At 39.5% G+C, this 15,744-nt stretch overlaps 1 protein-coding gene across 1 annotated transcript in view; it reads right to left on the bottom strand.

Annotated features, from left to right (window-relative positions):
* Positions 1–15,744, bottom strand: part of DSTYK (dual serine/threonine and tyrosine protein kinase) — a 50,429-nt gene that overhangs the window by 19,270 nt on the left and 15,415 nt on the right. The window contains exons 2-3 of the mRNA XM_011373000.2: positions 13,447–13,835; positions 3,746–4,412 (exon numbers count right to left, since the gene is read on the bottom strand). Coding sequence (XP_011371302.1) covers positions 3,746–4,412; positions 13,447–13,835 — 1,056 coding nt within the window. The remainder of the gene's footprint in view (positions 1–3,745; positions 4,413–13,446; positions 13,836–15,744) is intronic.

Below are 15,744 nucleotides of genomic sequence, written 5' to 3'. Positions count from 1 at the left end.
ATTAGGCAAGAGAAAGATACAAAAGGCATCCAAATAAAAAATGAAGAAATTAAACTGTCACTATTCGTGGATATGATTCTCTATATAGAAAACCGTAAAGACTCCACAAGAACACTACTAGAAAAAATAAGCAAATACAGTAAAGTTTCTAAATTCAAAATCAATGTTCAAAAATTCATAGCATTCCTGTACTCTAATAATAAAGTGTCAGAAAAAGTGAGAAAATTGCAACAAAAAGAATAAAATACCTAGGAATAAATCTAATAAAATATATGAAGGACCTATGTAATGAAAACTGTAAGATCCTATTAAAAGAAATCGAAGAAGATACAAAAAATTGAAAAGACATTCCATCTTCTTGAATTTGAAGAATTAACATACTTAAAATGACCTTATTACCTAAAGCTTTATACAGATTTAATGCAATCCCCATCAAAATCCCATCGGCATTTTTAAAGAAACGGAACAAAAAAAGCATCAGATTTGTATGGAAGCACAAAAAACCCCAAATTGCCAAAGCCATCCTGAGAAAAAAGAATGAGGCTGGAGGTGTCACTCTGCCTGACTTCAAATTATACTACAAAGCAACTACAATCAAAACAGCATGGTACTGGAAGAAGAACAGACACAGAGACCAGTGGAACAGAATCGAGAGTCCAGAAGTAAACCTATATTTATATGGGAAAATAATTTTCGACAAAAGAGCCAAAAACATACAATGGAGAAAGGAAAGCCTCTACAATAAATGGTGCTGGGAAACTAGAAAGCCACCTGCAAAAGAATGAAACTAGACTGTTATCTATCATCACACACCAAAATTAACTCAAAATGGATTAAGGAGCTAAATATAAGACCTGAAACAATAAATTGCATAGAAGAAAACATAGGAACTAAACTCATGGACCTTGGGGTTAAAGAGGATTTTATGAATTTGACCTCAAAGGCAAGTGAAGGAAAAGCAAAAATGAATGAATGAGACTACATCAAACTAAAAAGCTGCTGCACGGCAAAAGAAATCGTCAACAAGGTAAAGAGACAACCACCCAAATGGGAGAAGATACTTGCAAGCAACGTCTCCGAAAAGGGCCTAATATCCAAAATATACAAAGAACTCATACGACTCAATAACAACAACAAAAAAACCCGCTCCGATTTAAAAATGGACAGAGGACCTGAACAGATACTTCTCCCTAGAGGACATACAAATGGCCAACAAACATATGAAAAGATGCTCAACATCGCTAGCTACTAGAGAAATGCAAATCAAAACCACAATGAGATACCATCTTGCACCTGTTAGAATGGCTATAATCAACAAGACTAGAAATAACAAATGTTGGAGAGGATGCGGAGAAAAAGGAACCCTCATACACTGCTGGTGGGACTGCAAATTGGTACAGCCACAATGGAAAACAGTGTGAAGGTGCCTCAAAAAAATAAGAATTGATCTACCATATGATCCAGCAATTCCTCTACTTGGTATTTACCCCCAAAGACTTGAAAACCCATATCCGAAAAGATATTTATTTGCACACCAATGTTCATAGCAGCATTATTCACGGTGGCTGGGACATGGAAGTGACCAAAATGTCCTACAATAGAAAACTGGATAAAGAAGATGGTACATATATACAATGGAATATTACTCAGCCATAAGAAGAGATGAAATACTGCCATTTGCGACAACATGGATGGACCTCAAGATAATCATGCTAAGCGAAATAAGCCAGACAGAAAACGTTGAAAACCACGTGATATCATTTATATGTGGGATATAAACCTAAAAGCAACAAATGAACAGGACAAACAAACAGAGATTCATGGACATGGACAATAGACTAGTGGTTACCAGAGGAGAGGGGGACATGCTGGGGTCTCTGGGAACTCTGATGGAGTAAAAGGGTCAAATACGTAAAATTGGAAGTTATGTAAATTACATCAAGTGAATAAAAAAATTTAAAAAAATAAAAAAATAAAAAATAGACCTGTAGGAAATAAAGCACCCTATGCTTGCTATACGCTTGTTAAAGCCATCACATTTCCTTTATATCTGTAAGTGTTAACAGAGCCATATGCCATCATTCACATACTTATTCATTCTCCAAAGAAGGAACTATAACACTGTTATTTGCTGCAACGGATATGGTAATGAATAAAACCCAGACCCTACTCTCCTTCGCCTTTAAGTTTTTAGTCAGAAGAACACAATTATTAATAATTATAATAAAAGATAAAAAGTGACATATGCCAAAAATTTCAATTACAAATGAAATGCTTTTGGAGTTCAGATGAATGCAATGGTTATCAGGTAAGAAAATTAAAGACAACTTCATGAAAAATGTTATTTGGAAGAGGCCTTGAAGGGTGGGTAGCATTTGGAAATTCACAGACAATAAAAGACCTTTCGGGTTTAGGGCAGGGCCTGAGCAAAGAAAAAGTAAAAGAAGCATTTAGAGGACAGCAAGCAGTTGAGACCAAGTGAAACAGAAATTTAATACCAGGTGAAGGAATCTAAACTTACTCTGCAAGAACAGGGAGCCAGTAAAGATGAACTGGAGAAAGGAGAGAAAGACAATGAGATCGATCAGCTAACAATAGTTCAGTTAGACTACAGAAGAGGGAATAGAAAAGCAAAGGTAAATAAAATATGGAAAAGGACTCATCAGAACTTGGCAAATGACTGGATGTGGAGATAAGAGAAAAAAACAGTTAAAGACCATGCTGAAATTTTAAAGCTGGTTGCCAGGAAGATAGTGACATCAAGTAACTGGGAACAGATTAAGAAGCAGTAAAGCATGGAAAAAATAAGAGTATAGGCTGAGGAATCAGACTATCTAGATTCAAATTCTGCTTCTACTATTTAGTGGTTATGTGACCTTGAGCAAATTACTTAACCTGTCTAAGCCCCAGTTTCATCATCTAGAAAATGGCAATAAGTACAATCCACCTAGGGAGGTTGTTTTTGAAGGAGGCAAAACAACAACAACAACAACAACAAAAACCTGACACGGGGTCCCATGTCAGGAAATCTGATGAATTAATAGTTTCAAGTAGATTTTTAGGCTCCCAGGTGGTTTGGATGTATAGCATGACTAAGAACCTATGTAACTTGCTTGCAAATCAAGCCACTTTTATTAATGGGTAGTAGAGCTAATGTTCATGCAGGGAGGTTTATATAGCTGTCTATATACAAAGTCACCAGAATCTAAACCTCAGACACCAAAGACCTGACCAACCACTTTGGCCCAATTTTTTTTAATAGCCATTCGTGAAGAATGGGACCACCAGAAAAGCTAGAAACACTACTCTGGGAAATTCTCCTGAGCTGGGTTTCAGGAGCAACCTGAAAAGAAAATGGAGACCATGACATACACACAAAAAGGACCACAAAAGAAGCACAGGCTCTGCCAAAGGAGTCAAAGTTAAAGCATGACTTAGTCACATTCTTCAAGCAGCTCTTCTCCAGCTCCATTAGGGTCAAGGGGATGCAGATACAAACTAGAGACTAAAGAGTGCTGTTAGGATGAATTTCCCAGAAGCTGGGCTAACAGTCCCGCAAAGGAATGACAGTGGTGTCTTCCAGGAAGGTCTCTGAGAACAAGGCCACCTTGGCTAGATAATTTAAATTGGACTCCTGCTGATGACAGCAGTGTAAGTGACATGACCCTGAGATTCCTCCATTTCCAGCTGCAAAGGGGAGAGGCCCCTGTAGTCCCGGCACCCCATCAAGCTCTCGGGGACCTACCTTTAAATTCCATTTTGGCTGCATCATCCAGAAGTTCCTCCTTCATGGTGTTAAGCGTCTCAACAATCATATCTTTCATTTCCTCCTGCTTTCGGTTGGCGATATTCATCAGTGATTCATACAACTCGTTCTCCATTTTTCGCGTATATTCCAGACGTTTGGGAGTAATCTGCAGGTCGCGCTGCATGTCAAAGGCCTGGTTGATAAAGATGTCAAGGCAGCAGCAGTGCACCAGGTTCAGGGCTGCGGCCGCGTCCACCAGGCGAGCCTGGAGCACCTGGTGAGAAAATGTGCTCAAGAGTCTTAGCTTCTCACTTTGTTCCACCAACATGCTCTGAGCTTTAGTGTCCTGGCTGGGGGCCCCATAGTTACAGTGACCAATGCTCAGATAGCCCAGGTCAATTAGCTGGCGATAAAGCGATGATCTTTCGTTCTCCATTCTTCTGGTGGAGTCAATTATCTCTGAGCCCAGCTTCGGCACTTTGAAAAAGAATATGGGAAAGGAGAAATACTTTCGGATTTCCTGAAGCTCTTGCTCATCCCTCTCAGAGAGTTCATCTTTGTGGAGTGCATAGGTTATCACAGGCAAGAAATCATTCACCAAGTCACCCAGAACATCCACTGTGGGCCGGAGGCCTTGGCATGGTGCCACCACAATGTCCACTTCCTGGAAGGGGAACGGGGTCATATCAGCACTTCACGGTCAGAAGCAATCCTTGTCTCCCTAAAGCCCCCACTCAGACCAAAATCCGGATCTATGATGGGACAACTGGACTATGATATGCCCCAATCACTTGTCCACCTCAGTTACCAACACTCCCCGGTGCAGCCCATGCAGGCAAGCACTCACCTAGAGAGAGTGAAAAAACGAACAAGCAAAAATGGCAGTCCCTTCAGTCATTTCGAATAAAAAGAATATTTAGTCCTTGCCTTCCTTTGCTGCTTGGAAACTCCCACTGATTCTCTCCGATGAAGAAATATGACAAATAATAGAAGAACTATTATGGAAATTGCCAGACTGAGAGTGAGTCTGCCTGGAACACTCCTCCTCTTGCACTCCCCTCACACCCACCCTTCTTACCTGGCCTACACCCACGCGTCCTGTAAATCTCAATGCTGTCATGTTTACCTTTACAGTCTCCTACTGCACAACCCCAAGCATGCTCTATTTCTTTTCTTAACGTTTAACAAATTTGTAATTTATTTATTTAAAACCCATTTTTCTCCCCATAGCCAGTAAACTCTTTCGGGGCAGGGACCAGGTCTGTCTTGCTCGTGACTGTAACTCCAGTGTCTAACAGTATAGCTGAGTCAATCGATCAATAGCAAACTAAAAGCTAGGTTTGCCAAACATTATTACTGTCTATTCCAAGAGTTTACAGGTATCCGTGAGTCTTAGCCACCAAAGCCTTGGCAATACCTTTATTCTCATGATCACTTGGTATGGCAGAGACTAAGGTTTGCCTAGCCAATATTTAGCCTCTGCATTATTGGGAAGGCAATGTCCTCTACAGACATGGCCAATAAGTACAGGAAGCTTCCGGGAGAGAATTTGAGTCTTCCAAGAAGTATACCCTTTGACCCTGCCCTTCTTGCCTGGAGCACAGATGTGACATCTCGAGCAGTGATCATCCAGCAGCTCTAAAGCAAACCTCAGGGTGGAAGCCAGAGCTAAGGATGATGAAGCATAAAGAAATAAGGACCCTGGAAACCTGATGATCCCAGGGCAGCCACATCAGCCCTCAAATGCCTAGCTTCAGATAACCTGTGTCTTGTTCAAACAAGCCTCTGCAAGTTCCTAAAGTGAGTCCCAAGAATGATCTTTGGTTTAGAAACAAGTCTTCGACAGGTCCTTATTCTTGCCAGTAGTTTCTGCTTTGTGTTTTACTTCTTTCCTGAAGATCTTGTCACACTTAAGAACATATATTTCCATCCACTGCATATGCTGCTCCTCTACAGCTCAAACTCTACTGTGCCTGGCGTTCCAGATCTAAGGGTTGACCTGGAGACTCACGCCTCTATCACCATCATAGGCACACCAACTCCCAATGTCTTCAGGGGTCTGCAAATTCAAAAATCAATCCTCCACAAAATTCTAGCACATTTTATAGTTATAAAAGAACTCGACACAAATCTCCTTAAGTCTGTGTCCTTAATAGTTACCAGATGTTGAAATTTTACTTTATTTGAAATCTAAAAGATACATAATTTGCTTATTTTCTTTCAGATTAATATTGTTTTCATTCCTTACCTTATTTGTGCAAGACATATTTCTGAGGATAGATTTTAACAAATCAAAACCTAGGACATCTTCTCTATCATTTCCGGTACTCTGTGTGCATGTGGCGGGGGTCGGGGGAGGTGGCGGGGGAGCACCTTTCCCATTTCCAGCAAAGCACAAAGGTCTCACCTTCTTCCCCAACAAAGCACTAATATTCTCAGGTAGGTCACATAAGTGTCATTTGGCTGGCCACTTTGAACTCCCTAAAGCTAAAAGTGCTTTTAGCATCTCACCATTTGTATTTGAGCAAATGCTGCATAAATCCACCTATTTCCCATCCAAGCTAAAGCCAAGAAGAAATCTGCTGTTTCATCTGTGCCTCGAATTGCACCAAACTTTTTCTGATTGAAAGACTAGTCTGACACTCATCTTGCTATTCAAAACAAACCCTCTTTCACTACCCTGAGTCACACTGCTAGAGTATGAATCACTTCATGTGGCATATTCAAAAAGTGGGTAAGAACTTCTAAGGTTTAGAGTAGAACATACAATTGCCTAAATGCTAACATTATAATTACATATAATAATAAGAAAAAGACTAGAAGAGGATCCCAAGAAATGAAAAGTTATAATATGGTAGAGAATTATAAATGAAAATGTTCTTAAAAATATTTACCTTAAAATAGCAAATCTGTTTTAAATATATGCATTTAAAAAAAATATATCCAAGGATATGTCAAACGTATTACAGGAATATTATGGGGAAAAAAAGACTATGCAAAATCAAAGTAAGTGTTCTTTAGAAATTTTTCAGTAAGAATTTTTGTTTGCTTATTTAGTTGATGGATTTTTTTCTTAAAATTTTAAAATAAATATCCAGGTTTTCCTCAAGGATCATTTTGTGTGCAATGGAACTATCGGCCAAAGCCGCCAAGTCCATCTGTATAACAATACCCTTTATAAGACACAGGTGACTTTATCTGCTCATAAGTGCAAATTCATTTTTAAAAAAAATGGATTCAGGGATTTATAATAGTAGATATTTCCTGATATATGGCATCTAGAAAGAAGTTATCCACTCCTAAATATATCTTGTATTAAACAAAAATGTATAGAAAACAAGTACTGTGCTCTCTCCATTCCCCAATTAATTAACTTGTGCAGACGGTCTCATTGTTCTATCATGACTTCTAGACGACAGACAAAAAGAGCTGCTGGCTGGGCTTCAGGCAGCAATATAAATTAGACTGGAATGTAATATGTGACTCTGCAATACTTACAGTGAAGGGATGACTCATACTTGACAGTTATAAACAAAAAGGGAACCAGCACTGTCTCATGGAGACAGGGAGTAAAAAAAATAATGACTGATAGGGGATGAGCCAGACCTGTTCTGGGCTCTATTATGGCCATTTGAGGAAAGTGTGACCGCAGACTATATTCCTTCCCAGCTCAGAGAACAGTGCCTGGCACTTAAGGGAGCATCTAATAAGTAAATGTGAAATGAATGGATGAATAAATGATGCTTTTATTACTTGCTCAAAACCACTTTCAATAATCACATGTAAAATTTTCTGTCTTTTAACCCATAGTCCACACATTTATCTAGAATTGCTTGCTGTCTGCCTCTATTCCAAGAATGAAGCAGTGAGTAATTAAGCATGGTGCTCCTAATTCAATCAAGGAATAAGAATCTCAGGGAATCATGAGAGCATCCTATAATTTCCCTACTTAGTAAAATTATCAGTGTTATAACTCAGAGGCTGATATAAACTCATTTCTCTACTTAGTTAAAGTATCAGTATAGTAACTCAGAGGCCAGAAACAAGACTTGGAAAAAGCACAATCCCAACCAGAGCCCCAAGCTAGTCATAGAAAGCATGAGACCATCATGCTGAAAGTAGAAATATATTTATAATCCTCGACATCCCCAAACAAAGGCTCTACATCTCAACTCATAAGCATGAAGCCTTTAAGAACTGGAACTATCTTCTCTATGTTTCATACTTGGATGAATAAGGCAACAGACAAGTTGACAAGAATGTACTGAGTAGATTCTATGCATTCTACGTGTAGATATTGAAACACCCAGGTAACCATGGATACAGATAAAAGTAGAAATCTGAAGCTTTAGTCTCTTACCACTTACTAGATTTGAGAGAGAGAAGAATGAAGAGAAAAGACTTTATCTTTTAACTTTAGAACTTTAACTTTTGTGTTACCTTTTTATAACATCTTTCATTTTATTACAGAAGTACTTTCTAATGAATTATGAAGAACTTTGTTTCTAACTAGAGCAGAATAACTCTAAGTAAAAATGGAACCAGAGAGACTTAAGTTTGACAAAAGGAAGCAACAGGGATGGTTGTCAGGGAAGGGATGGGTGACTGAGAGAGAAAGAAATCCTTTCTCAAGGACAATGATCAATACATACAAAGAAAGGAGAGAACTGGCTGACTATGTGCCAGACACTACACTAGGTGCTTTACACATACCCTCTCATTTAAGCCTCACACCAGCACTAAAAGATATGGATTACTACCCCCATCTTACAAATGAGGGAACTGAACACCACACAGTCAGTTAAGTGACAAAGCCAGGATGTAAATCAAGGCCAGCCTGATTACAAAGACCATGTTTAAACAGTAACTGGAGCCCCACTGTGTGTCAGGAACTATCTGTTAGGGAAGTTCTGAAAGAAGAATAAAGGTTGGACATGATGATTTCGGGGATCCTAACAATCCTTGTGTTCTACGTTAAAAAGTATATGTTGGCTACAAAGTAAAGGCCCTGCTATGAAATTATCCTGCAAGGATTGGGTGAGAGACCATAAAAGATGTCAAAAGAAAATATTTTCATAGCCCCAACACCAGTGTTTGCCTGTTGACAGGACTTTCAACTGCTGAGTCTCTGAACTGGGCAAGATTTCTATCCCCACCGTCTTCTACTCGAAGGGAAATGCCAACAGATCTGAGAAAGTGAAAACAGAGAGGGAAGCCATTTGGTGCAGAAAAGAGGTAGAATCCCAAGGCAAAAGAGGAAGATTAAGAGTACAATCTCTGCCAGATTTTCTACCAAAGAGCTAACCTTGGAAGACCTAAAATTAATTAATGGTGGTGAATTGAGAAAATACAGCCTCAGTTTCAAGCTGTTCTTAAAAGATATCAAGGCTTCTCTAGCGAGTATAGGGATTTTATTTTTTTAATCTTGCCTCTAAACTACACACATACTTAATAGGTAAATCAACCTATAGCAGATATTCCCAGGTTTCTTGGAAAAGAGCAATGTACACAGGATGGTTACAGTTCACTATGTATATTAGTGTGTTAGGGGAAAGGCAAGAGAGATGTAAAATTCAAAGAATACAGAATTACTGCTTAGAAACAAATGTATAATTTAGCATTTGCCTGAACCTCTCATATCCTTTTTTAACATATCACTTTATTCCCTTTCTTTTTTGCCCCATAAAATCATGGTTACCTTATTTTAATATCTCTAGAATATCACATGTTACCCCAACTTTGTTTCTTTTCCCTTGGAATAGCCATTTTTGGCCAAATTCCATTTACCCTCTCCCCCCAACAGTATCGTCTTGCCCTGAGGACCCTCACCCAGTCTTTTTTCCTACTTTTTACCAATCGAACATTACCTCTCAATCTAGATACATTCAAGAGAAGATGTGATATCTAACTAAAAGTAACACATCACACAATAGAATATACAGATGTTAAATTATAATGTGCACCTTAAAATTATATAACTGTATTAACCAATGATACCCAATAAACTTAATTTAAAAAAACTTAATAAAAAAATAAATAAAAATAAAATACATAACAAATTTAATTTTATAAGGTGCCGTAATAAATGCCAATAACTAGACAAAAGTTGAGAAAAGCTAGTCTCTAGGAACAAACAATGTTTAATAAATTTTGAGGTTAAAATCTGCATAACTTTTTGTCATTTTAAGTAGGATCCTTTATCATGATTTTGGCTTGTGAAAATATTAACTGCTGAGAAATTAAAACTATCAATGTCTGAATGACATTTAAAATGAATTATTTCCATTGAAAGCTATTGACTGAGGGTTATAAAGAGAAAACTTTACTACTCCAACTGGTTAGAGTTAAAAATAGTAAAAAAAAAAAAAAAAAGAAAGAAAGAAAAGAAAAAAGAAAAGAAAAAAAATTTATTTGCAAGTCATCAGACCTTGCCTGGAAACATTAGTTAACCTCAGTTCCCTGAAATATGTATCTACCATACATTACCATGAGCCAAAAACCATGCCAGCAGGCGGCAGTCTGGCTACCAGGTGACACATACATTTTGTCCAAAGGGCCTGGTGGGGACGAACAGGCTATTGATAAGAGCAGAACAACTGAGAGCTATGGAACAGCCACAGTCAATAAAATGCCACTGCTGGGTTACAGGAATCCCGGCTCAAACTAAGGAAGTATAATCACTCCTGCTGCTTTCTATTCCTTTCCTTACAGGTGTTCACAGGGAAAATACAGATACGTAACACACACCACACAACTCAGACTGGGCAACTCTGAGGCAGACGATTGTGTTCCACTGGACTTCTAAGAAGAAAAGATGGACAGGGTAAAAGGAGTCAAATATAGGGGGATGGGGGAGGGTGAAGGGGGTAAAGGGGATCAAATATATGGTAGCTGAAGGAAACTGGACTTTGGGTGGTAAACGCACAAGAGAATATACAGATGTCAAATGATAATGTACACCTGAAAATTATATAATTGTATTAACCAATGTTACCCCAATAAACTTAATTAAAAAAAAAAAGAAGAAGAAAAGAAAGAGAAAAGGAGGCGGTAGATGTTAAGTGCCAGAAAGGGGGTGAGGGTGGGGAAGTGTGTCTGTACATGAAGACAGAATTAGCAAATAAGGCGAATGGTGAAATGTGTTGCCAACTGGAAAATGTCTATGTTTTAACCCTATACGAGGTTTCAGAAACTACCAGCTTAACAGAGTTCCTCTACTCTGAATTATAAACTCGGAATCTCAGGGGACCCAGAACTAAAAAGCTGGGAATACCAAGCACTACGGGTTCACATGTATTGGCTTATTGTGGGAAAATCTGACAGTTGAAAATGAACATCTCTCATTTCCCCTAATTCAATCTTGGTTTCCTTTAGCTAAATGTTTCCTTTCTTTACCACCCCTTTTACACACCAAATGGAAGGGCTGTTTAGACTAACTCACTGGTTCTAAATATAACAGAGCTAAACAAAAAGATCTTTCTCACTGGCACGAAAAATCTTCAAGGTAGCTGTGAAATGTTCCCAGCTGTGAGCTGAGCAATTAATGTATTAATGGAGACAGGCGCCTGACTGCAGTGGCAGAACTGGGCCTCTGTTCCACAAAGGCTAAGGCCCCTCTGAGGCTCAGCAGCAAAGGGTTCTAAACTTTGAAACGCTGGGGTTCGTTGCTATTTCTACATCAAAACCATTGGAGAATAAAGCAGATCCGGAGAAACAGTGGCTAAGGAAACCTCAGAAACCACATGAAATACAAACAAGAGGCTAGAGAATTCCTCAAGAGAAAAATATTACTCAAGAAAGAGAATATATATTTCAACTGTGTGGAGAGAAGGCTGATTTGGTAGCTCAACTTTCCAACCAGGTAGCCCCAACTGTTACCTCTGCTTGAGTGCTGAGCATGCCTCAGGGGCAGGCACCGGGAACCCTCAGAGATGTGCAGAGATGCACTTGGGGAAAGGCTCTCACTTTCCTTCCTTGTATCACCACAATTCAAGGAACAAAAGTAAATGAGCATCGAAGATGGAAAACCAATAAAATGAAGGGATACAGAGAAATCAAATAAATAATTTGCCTCTCCTGCAGATAGTTTAGTTCACACTCTGAGATTGTTTTTAAAGGCAAGAACAGGAAAAATCACCACCCAACTTACAGCAGTCATTTCACGTATTTAACAGTGTTTTTTGAGCTGTAGGTCACAATGGCTATAGCATCAATATAGCTGCTACCACCATTTTAAAAAAATTAAGACAAACAGAATAAAAATAAAAGTATCAGTATGTCTTGAAAGAAGTAAAAATATTGCTTTGTGAAACTTTACTTTAAATGTACATGTGTATATATGTACTGGGTTCTGTTATAAAATGTATTTCTTAAAGTGATTTAAAATCTAAAAGTTTGAAAACCACTGAGCTACTGAAAACTTGAAGGAACTAGACCAAGGCAGTATGCCACAGCCAGATTATGTATGGATCAAATACTCATGACTGTGAAAAAGCTCATGGGTCAACTGAGGAGCCTCAGTCAATACACACGGATTACTATCAGTTATTGAAAAACTCTCACGGCATCCTGGAACCAAGCAGTGCAACCTTTAGGTCTTAAAACAGAGGAAAGCCACCACTGAAACTGAGCTGAGAAAAAAATGCTGATTTATATACATAGCCCCCCTCTAGCTTTTATCAAAATAAAAGAAATCTGGACTCTGGAAGGAAATGACAGTTTCTACTTCTAGAATATCACAGACCATGGCCACAACCAAAGGACTTATTCACTATCTGGGAGACTAAACCTTTTAGAACAAGGGTAGGTGAAGAGGTTGTAAGAAAAAAGAAACCACTCTCCTAGTCCTGCCAAACTAGCTCTTTCCTTCCTGGCACAGCTAACCAAGGTGATGGACTTTGCATTTTTTACTCCTACCCACTCCTGACCCCTGGTATAGTCGCACCCTTTGTCGATTCCCATTCAGCCTAATCTAATAGCCCAGCCCTATCTATGCTTCAGGAAAGGAAGACCAGCACAAGAGGTGAGTCCTCCCTAATTGGAGACAGGAATACCAAACGAGCAATATAAACTCTTTGGACATGCCATAAGACCTGTGCTCTTTGGGAATTTACTTCAAGAGAGAAGCAAAGATATTCCTCATGAGCTAGGATCTCCTTATCTTGTAACATTGTCTCAGACCTGTTCTCAATATTCCCAAGTTCCTTAGAAAGTAGGAAACCTGATCTGTCCCACTTAGCAAGTAATAGCTAGGTCTAAGGAAATCCTCATGAAATGCTTCACTTGGCCCTAACTCTAGTAAGAACATTAATTAGCCAACATCTTATTGTTCCTTTTGGAAGAAGATGGCTAGAGGCAATTCCAGCAACACCTTCCTGTTAAGAAAGGAAAAAGGATTTCTAACCCTGATCATAATTACTCTGTAAAAGCAAGTCGAGATGCCAGGATCACATTCCTTTATTTTAGAAAGGGAGACAGGAGGCAAGGAACAAGCCAATTATTCAGGGCCTCCCAGCATGGTAGCAGAGGCAGGGATGGGCACTGCTACAACCTTGTCTGTTTTCAACTTCCTAGATTATGTTCCTTTGACTCCATCAGCTGATGCTCACAGGGTATGTATTGCCAAATTACCTTCTGAAAACCTCAAATACAAGAAAAGCTAGTATGTGTGTACAACCATATAAGTATGAGATTGGTACCTGTAAGAGAGCATGGTGCATCGTCACCTCCAGTTCGGCTAAAACATGGGCAGCATCCTCACTGTCCTCTTGGACCTCCAGGTCCTCCTCAGGGATGGTCTCCCAGGTGCCCTGGTGAGCAACCAGCGTGGAGACTGGTTCATATTGGCCGGGGAGCGCCAGGCTGACCCGAGTCTGAGTCCCATAGGTGAAGTGGAGGCGCCGAAGCTTACAGCTCTCCTCATTGCCCAGCTTGGTGGTAGGAAGTACCTGCACCCCCAAAAGCAGGTTCAATAGCTGGCACTTGACATTACAATCCTGGCCGAGGATCAAGATGCAGGGGAGGCAGTCCACAATCTGCTGAAGGTACTTCTCTTCCTTAGGTGGGAAGGAAATGCAGCTCAGCTGGCCTGGTTGGGGAAAGGAGGGTGGAGAAAGAGAAAGGAGGACAGAAAGAAGAGTGAGGAGGGGTAGAGAAAGACTCACACCGAGACCCCATTAGAATGTCAGGGTCCTAGAGAAGAAATTTCTAGGAAGTTCTTGGTTGAAGGAGTTATCAGGAAAACATCCCAGTCAGAAAAGGCTCCTCAAATATCAAAAAGAATTCCCCTCCCTGGCTCATCCCCAGAGCGGCTGTTTCTATCTAGAAAGGTGGCAGTGACCTGATCTACCCTCCCCACTCCTCTCTGATCCAGTGGAGGGACAGCCTAAGGAGTTTATGAGGACTAAATCGCAATCACAAGATCATTAAACTGACAAAGCCAGAAAAGGCTACACTAACTGGGATGTGAATCCAAGATGAAACTATACCTGAATATGTCAAAATGAACACCTTCCTTGTAACAAAAGACCTTCTTAAATGTCACTACCAAATGAAGTTATAGCTTGTTATTTTCCTCATTTATGACATTTTATAACTAAATGTATGAGCTAATCTTTAAATACACACACATCTAAATAAAAAGTTATTCAAGTTTGCATAAGCTCTAGAATCTTTTCTGGTCCATCTCTCTGATAGCCAATCACAGCATCTCAGCTGCCAAGTCATCAGTGTTTTCTTAAAGCACTGGGTGCTCAATTAGGATCAATATCACTTCATCAAATCACATCCTTCAGTATAGGGATGACAAAACCCTGAATAAGAGAAAAGGAAAGAACTGACTGTTAGGATAAAATCCAGGAAGTCTAGGAAGAGATGTGATCTAGCTCAAAAACATTAATTCGGGACAACCACACTCCTAAATGGCTAACTTCCTCGAACATGTCAAATAGTATTCAGAGAACAAGAGGTTTCATAAAGTATGAGAACCTATGTTTGGGAAAAGGAACCAGAAATTAGTTGACTGAAACTCTCAAGATTCTGAACTTGATTATTCTACATGTTCAGTGTCAGTGCCTGCCCATGTCCATGATTCAGGCAACCCTTGAGTTTGTTCAGAAAGGCACAGACACATGGTTCTTAGGCTGTAAGTATGCTGATCTTACATACACTTTAACTGAAATTTGGGATGGCACCAATTGAAATGGTATTAGCTTTAGTCACTTAACCATGAGTTGCATTAAACCATTCCTAAGCTGTTTATTTTGTTCCTATAAATGAAGCAAGAGAGGCCTGAACCATTTAAGAGGTTGCTCTACTTCAGACTGTACCTATCCTACCACAAACCTACTCTTTCAAACCCTCAAACCCTTCTCTTCCACAAATGAAATGGCACCACCAAAAGGTTTAAAGTAGTCTGCTTTCACCTAGACCCCTCGATGCATTTCATGAAGCCCTTCCTCTCAGGTCTGTCTCTAAGTACATCACCTGGCCTGCACATGCACATCAGCAACACCAGAACCTAGAACAAGAAAATCTACTCTCCTGGGGAAGAGATAGATTGCTTTGAAAAAGCAGAGAGCATTAACTGAGTGCCTAATTCCGTACAAGGAATTTACTAAGCACAAGAGTAAAATGCCAGACCGCAGATCTAATCTTTGAGCTATAATCAAAAGGAATGGGACATAGCCAATTTCTTGTGTGACCACTTAGCAAGCAGCAATGGGCTAGTCCTGAGTTCCTTCATATCTTGTTCACAACACCACCACAGTCTATTCTAGTTATAATTATCAAAACCCCCAACACGATGACTAAAACATAGTAAGTACTTTATGTTACACACTTGTTTGCTCTGTGTAAGAATCCTTTTATTGTGGAGAACTGTCTACAGAAAGCTCTAAGTGTTTCAAAAAGTACTCAGAATAGTCCAGTATCATGATGAATCATTTAGAAACTGTCATTCCTAAAAACCTCCTCCATCTCAGCCTGGAGTCGATGTA

The sequence above is a fragment of the Pteropus vampyrus genome, unplaced genomic scaffold, assembly GCF_000151845.1.
Source record: "Pteropus vampyrus isolate Shadow unplaced genomic scaffold, Pvam_2.0 Scaffold217, whole genome shotgun sequence".
Taxonomy (NCBI): Eukaryota; Metazoa; Chordata; class Mammalia; order Chiroptera; family Pteropodidae; genus Pteropus; species Pteropus vampyrus.
The sequence above is the reverse complement of the archived record's forward strand: the minus strand, read 5'-3'. Positions and strand labels throughout refer to the sequence as shown.